At 36.1% G+C, this 6,130-nt stretch overlaps 1 protein-coding gene across 1 annotated transcript; it reads right to left on the reverse strand.

Moving 5' to 3' along the window:
• Positions 1 to 1,189: 1,189 nt before the first annotated feature.
• On the reverse strand, positions 1,190 to 6,075 carry LOC117212767. The gene is made up of 3 exons (XM_033457792.1): positions 6,003 to 6,075; positions 5,638 to 5,754; positions 1,190 to 2,518 (listed from the first exon to the last, which is right to left on the reverse strand). Exons 2-3 carry the CDS (start codon positions 5,710 to 5,712, stop codon positions 1,190 to 1,192), a joined length of 1,404 nt encoding a protein of 467 aa, XP_033313683.1. The 5' UTR covers positions 5,713 to 5,754; positions 6,003 to 6,075.
• Between the last annotated feature and the right edge of the window lie 55 nt (positions 6,076 to 6,130).

The raw sequence follows: 6,130 nt of genomic DNA on the forward strand, positions 1-6,130 counted from the left end.
CAGTGTAACTATCCTCGTTAGAAGTTGTGGAATAAACGGTGAAATATAACTTACTACTGTGTCATATTCAATCAACCACCTCTGTTATCCTAACCGAATCAGGGGAACGACTACTTCGCGGCGTCGATTCACCGAATCGTAGCGAGAAGTTACGCCCCTCGCTGACGCGTTTTCCTCGCGACCGCGTCTCTCCGCGAACGGTCGTAACAAGTATATTTCAACAAATATCGATACATTTCATGCGTGTCATGGAAAATGCGAATACATGACTTAAAGAACACTTCGAAATCATTTGCTTCGTGTGTGTGTGTACTTGGCGTGTTTATTGTACGTCTCAATCTAGCCCGATTCTTCAGTATAATAGCGTGAAAATTGATTTTGAAACGACCTATAAATCAAAGAATTAAATATTCTCTATGCTTTTATTTTACGATTATCTTAATTTATCCAAAGAACCATGAACACATGCGAAAAGTCTGATCCAATATATCGCGGTCGCGCGCCTCGCGGGCGAATCGTGCGAATGAACGTGTAGCTTATCTGCGTGGAGATGTGATTCGTAGCTGAAGCCTTCGTTACAAGTATCGCATTTGTAAGGGTACAATTTCCATGATTCGTCCTGATAATGCTCCAACTTGTACATTCCTTGAAACGATTTACCACATATTGCGCATAAAAAATCATTGCCCTTGTAATAATACGTGTCATGCTCGACTAAACGTTCGTAGGATTCGAATAACAAATGGCATATATTACAGATTGGTTTATCTTCCACAGCGCAATCGGAATTCAACACCAGCCTAGAATCTTGCCCAATATGCAAATGTCGTTCGTGAATTTGAAAACTCTGTTTCTTAACAAATCCTTCATCGCAGAACTTACAAAAGAATTTGTAGTTCACCGAACACGAAGGCGCATGAGTAGCAAGCATGTGAAACTGTAAGAATCTTTTAATGGAAAACATCGTGTTACAAACGTTACACTTTTCTGTGGCTGTTTGGCGATAGATGCGTTCGTGTATGCACAAATTTTTAAGTGTTCAGAATTGTGTTCCACAAGTAGTGCAAGGAATCATGTCAGCTTTCAAAGGCAAGTTACATGTCGAGCTTGTTTCACGAAAACCTTCAAATTCCTCTTTCACATTTTTCGATACTGCTTGCTTGAAAGCGTCTTCGTTTTCCTTTTCCTTTTAGTTTTCGTCTTCGTCTTCGCCTGACACAAAACTAGTAGGCTCCAAGAATTTGTCGCATTTCTCCAAACGGACCACGCATTCTTTATACTTAACTTCAGGTGCAGATCTTCTACTTTGGTCAAATATATAGAGGAACTTGTTTGTTTTAAAAGATTGTCTTGATCTTCCAAAGGTCTCAAACTCCAATAAATCGTAAAAATCATATAAAGAAGAAAAACATCTTTTCACTGACCTAAGGTTGTAAGGCGTATTGCGCGAGGTATTAGAGCTTCCAGGTTCAGCTTTTATTTCGTTCCTTAATAAAGATATCATTGTTTTTAAATTCACATGAGTTTGAACAAATGGTCGTTTCCTAACAGGAGATTCGATTCGCTCAACAGAAGTAGACGTCTGAATAACTTCTGCAGCAGTTGATGTCTTGTTACTAAATGTGTCGAACGTTGAAGTTGGAATAATAGTCGCAGTAACAGGAATATTCTCCGTATCGATAACTTTTTCCGGGCTAACCCATTTGTCATTCGGTTTGTCTTTGTACGTCGATATGAAGCCTGTAAGGACGGTCTGCTTCATCCTTTTCGACTGTGTACAATGCGAATCGTTTAACCATTTCGTGTGCGTAGACTTGATATTGCTGTTCGAACCCTTGATGGATGTACTGTTTAAACTATTAGATGGTATCAAAGGTATATTTATTGAGCTATCTACGTTTTTTGGGCAGGGACTGTGTGAAGTATTTGATTCTGCCATGGCTATACCATCCGAATGATTCGACTTTCCTAACGATTCAGCAGATGTTTTCGTGATTTTGCTTTCACCAGAAAATATTGCGTTCCCATGCGCATGGAATAAATGAGATTGGATATGTCTTTTAAAGGAAAACCTTCGGCTACAAAAATTACATCTATATCCAGACAATTGTTTCGTACGACATTGCTTCTTTAAATGACGTATCAAGGAAAAATGCATAGTGAAAATCGCAGTGCAATTATTACACTTAAATACATTACAGGTATATAATTTGTTATGCTGATCAAATAAATGTTTAGTTCGAAAAGTTAACAAACAAACGTTGCAACTTCTTCTGTTGTTTGAAGGTACTTTATGCTTACTTTTTCGTTTATCAGGATCCGATTTCTTATTTTCTAGATACGTACTTTCTTGAGGAAACGCGAATTCTTCGTCTTCAGAATAAACGTCATCCGAAGATTCACCTTTAAACGTCGCTGTTTCATTTTCATTCCCTGTATTCGTATCAACTGGCGACAAATCATCGCAGATCTCCGGATCGATTGGCTCTTCTTTTATTCTTATTGCATAGTCAGAAGGCTGAAAAAAATATACAAACCTAACGTAACATTCTAAAAAACGAAAAATCTATGAAACAGTCCTAGCCTAGTAATTGAAGCCAATCGTGTCATAAATATCATGGGTTGGATAGAAAACTATGTATAGAGCTACAAAACTAGATAGTAGAAAGAACGCTTTATGACGCCATGTTTATGAGTTAGCCAGGTTCTACCATTAAAAACATGAAAAACATAACTGCACAAATCCAGAATACTACATACATAAGAAGAGAGGTGTAAATTTTGTGTAAATTTACAGCTTCATTAGAATTGCTACGAAACTTTTCCTCAACTCCTAACATTTATCATAGGACATGGCCGATCGATATTTTCAAACTATTGTGTAGTGAAGTGGATTATATTCAACTTTCAATTATATTCAAATGGAAGAAAAATCAGATTCGCATACGATATTTTTAACATGGTTGTTTAACGTTATTTCATGAATGTATTCTTCCAAGTAACAAATTGGTACAAAGCAACGAGCGGTTCTTCTATATGTTTAACAAATTGTATATTATAAATGAGAAATGAAATATACGACAGAGCAACAAACACCATGCAAAGCTCTAAAAATTCAATATCATTTGAAAATATAAAAAAACAACTCAAAAAGTTTACAAAAATCACCATGAATTGTTTAAAGTAGCAATATTTGTATCCAATTCGATGGAAGATATTGTAGAATCAATCGCGATCAGTAACCGGTGTGAGAAACAGTCAATGGTAGTAACTGGTCAAAAAGAAGGAAAACGTGACTGCCAACGGTGCTTACATACGCTGATACGATGAACGCATCAACGTTTTTTGATCTTTTATGGTGTATATTGGCTTGCATCGATGCAGAAAGTAATATTATTTCCTTAATTGGTAGGCAAAGCCATTGGGTATATATTATGTATATATTGATATACTGATGTCATTTCACGATACTTTGGAGTCGATGCGTAGCGTCATTACGATACGTTTCAGCTATACAGGCTGCTCAACGAATTTTCTACGCTAGACTATACTAGAACTACTGTCCCGATGCTGTTCGGGCAGTAAGGGACATATGCAAAATTCCTCCCTTTCACTATGTTGCCAATTTGTATAAGAATATATATACACGCGGGTAAACGCACACGCGTATCTGTGCCTCGTTATAACTGTGTGCGGAAAAATTTTGTATATAAACCCACAGCAGCAATACTTTTCATAACGCATACAGCTTTAAACCTGGGCATAAGGTTACACGAGCGTTAAAACGGGCATACGTTTCACAGTCATTTCGTACGTACGTAGAAGTCACGGCATACGAGCGTCGTCTGTTTTGCAGAGCTGGCGGAACAATTACTCACGCCCTATCAGTGTGCTGACACGCAGATGGTCGAAGCGCTAAATTTCTAGTTCTCAAAAATAGCGATTGTTCTTGACTGTGGCGTAAACCATGCTTGACGGAACGTTCGCGACATTGTGTTGTAAAACTCCAATAATATTTCTTTTTAATCTGAATCGATATCGAAGTGCGTTAAAAACTGTAAATAATTTGATTTATACAAATGATTTTTGCAATAACAAATGATTTATAATAAACAAATCTGAAAATCCTTGCACAAAATAGAAAAGTTTTCATTCCGATACAACTATTCGCTATAGAATAATCGCTGGACATACATAAAAAATACGTACTCATCGAACTGATAACGAATAACCAGCGATACGTTCGTGTGACCTGCTCTATTTAAAGTTATACGTTACAAAACGCCTCAGTTGAATCCAATGCCCGTATTTATATAAATACATCAGTGAACAGGTAGCGCACGTTCCCAGTGATGAACGTTCCTGGTACATCTGTGAGTATTAATCCATTATACGGCAATATATTTTTTACAACATACGTTGTTTCAACGCTCGTATGCTTCGACGCATTAATATGATGAAAATCTAATCTTTCTTACTAATCCACTTGGTATCGTACGAATAAATAGATAACATTTCACGATACAACAGCGATTTACATTAATATTACATAAAACATATTTATATATGTATAAATGTAGTATCGTGGACGAAAGGCCTGGGAAATATCGGGCGAACTATGAACAGTGTCGCGAGAGCCGAGGCGCCGTCGGGCCCATCAATGTGTCATCGGTCTTTTCAAGTGCATAGTTTCGTGGAAAAGACCTACGTGACCCTGGCTACGAGCGTCTGCAGAACACGTGTGCGGTGGGCCTAGGAAAAAGGCAATAGAATGGGACAACGGCCAGAGAGTGTGAGTCGAGGAGCAGTTGCGAGTCGAGAAGCAGAGTGCGAGTTGAGCGGAGACGGAGGTTGCGAGTGGCGTTGCCGAGAGAGTGTGGATTGCGTTGTTTTCTGTACGTTTGGTATGAATAGTTCAAGTTAATCAACAATCGTCTTTTCTGTCTGATTAACATCTCTATTGTCCACTCTTTGTAAACATATTACATCACGATATTACATAAATATCAATTTTATATTCTACAAGCCGAGGAAAATTAATAACAAATGATAATAACACAAATGGCAAACATAATCAGTGTACTAAATATTAACATATTAATGAAAATCATTTGTAATTCAATATTTCCATTTTTATAAAATAAAATATGTAAATGAAATTTAATTGTAAAATGATCACATTCGCATAAACTCATTACTCTACAACGGAGCAATTAAATATTATATTGATAACAATAATAAACACGGTTGCATCGATGCTAGACATTCTGCATTACTTTAGTATTTTTAATCCATGTATTATTATTGAGCCATAATATATAAAGTATAGACGCAAGAGATCATAGCGCGTTGGCCAAAGTAGTCTTATAATTGACAGATACATTATACAAAATTTTATGTACCATCGTGGAAATTCCTTTTAATTCAACAATTAAATTTCATTTCTATTACAAATCATAAGTTTGCGTCAGAACGGCCAAAGAAGCAAATCTTACATTGTCATATTGAAATAGTTAAAGAAAGTGGTACATAAACATTAGCTTAATATGTTATATTAACCAAGATTTGTAGAAACAAAATACATTATTCAATACGGTCAAAGTTCACTTATCGAATGATGTTTCAAAAGGTACTTACGTCCATTTTGTTGTCCAATTTTATATCCATGGAGATTGCATAAACGGACCGCACGTAAACTAACACTCGAGCCATTTGCTTTACGAAATTATTATTATTATTAGACAAACTGCTTGCCTGTGCACAAGGAAAATCTATGATTAGTGAGCAGTAGACTTTAATAATATCCTCAAAGAACAATTCGCGTTTTCCTTAAAATATGCCATAACTGCACGATAACAGTAGCAATTTGTAAATGAATATAGAAATTGTATGAGATACAGTTATCAAATACATTTAACAAAACTGTAATTATTTGATAAAAAGTCGTGAAATCAATGAAAAGCAGAAGACAATGGAAGATATTTCAGGTTAACGTGTCATACATGATCTTAAAAGTTGTTTACACTCTCTTATTATTCACTTATTATTCATTTGCATCCAGAACATGTTTTCCTTAGTTAATAGTTCGCGTCAAGATAGAATGTAAATTTTTTATACACATATAAACATG

Source organism: Bombus bifarius, unplaced genomic scaffold (genome assembly GCF_011952205.1).
Source record: "Bombus bifarius isolate JDL3187 unplaced genomic scaffold, Bbif_JDL3187 scf7180000008372, whole genome shotgun sequence".
Classification (NCBI taxonomy): domain Eukaryota; kingdom Metazoa; phylum Arthropoda; class Insecta; order Hymenoptera; family Apidae; genus Bombus; species Bombus bifarius.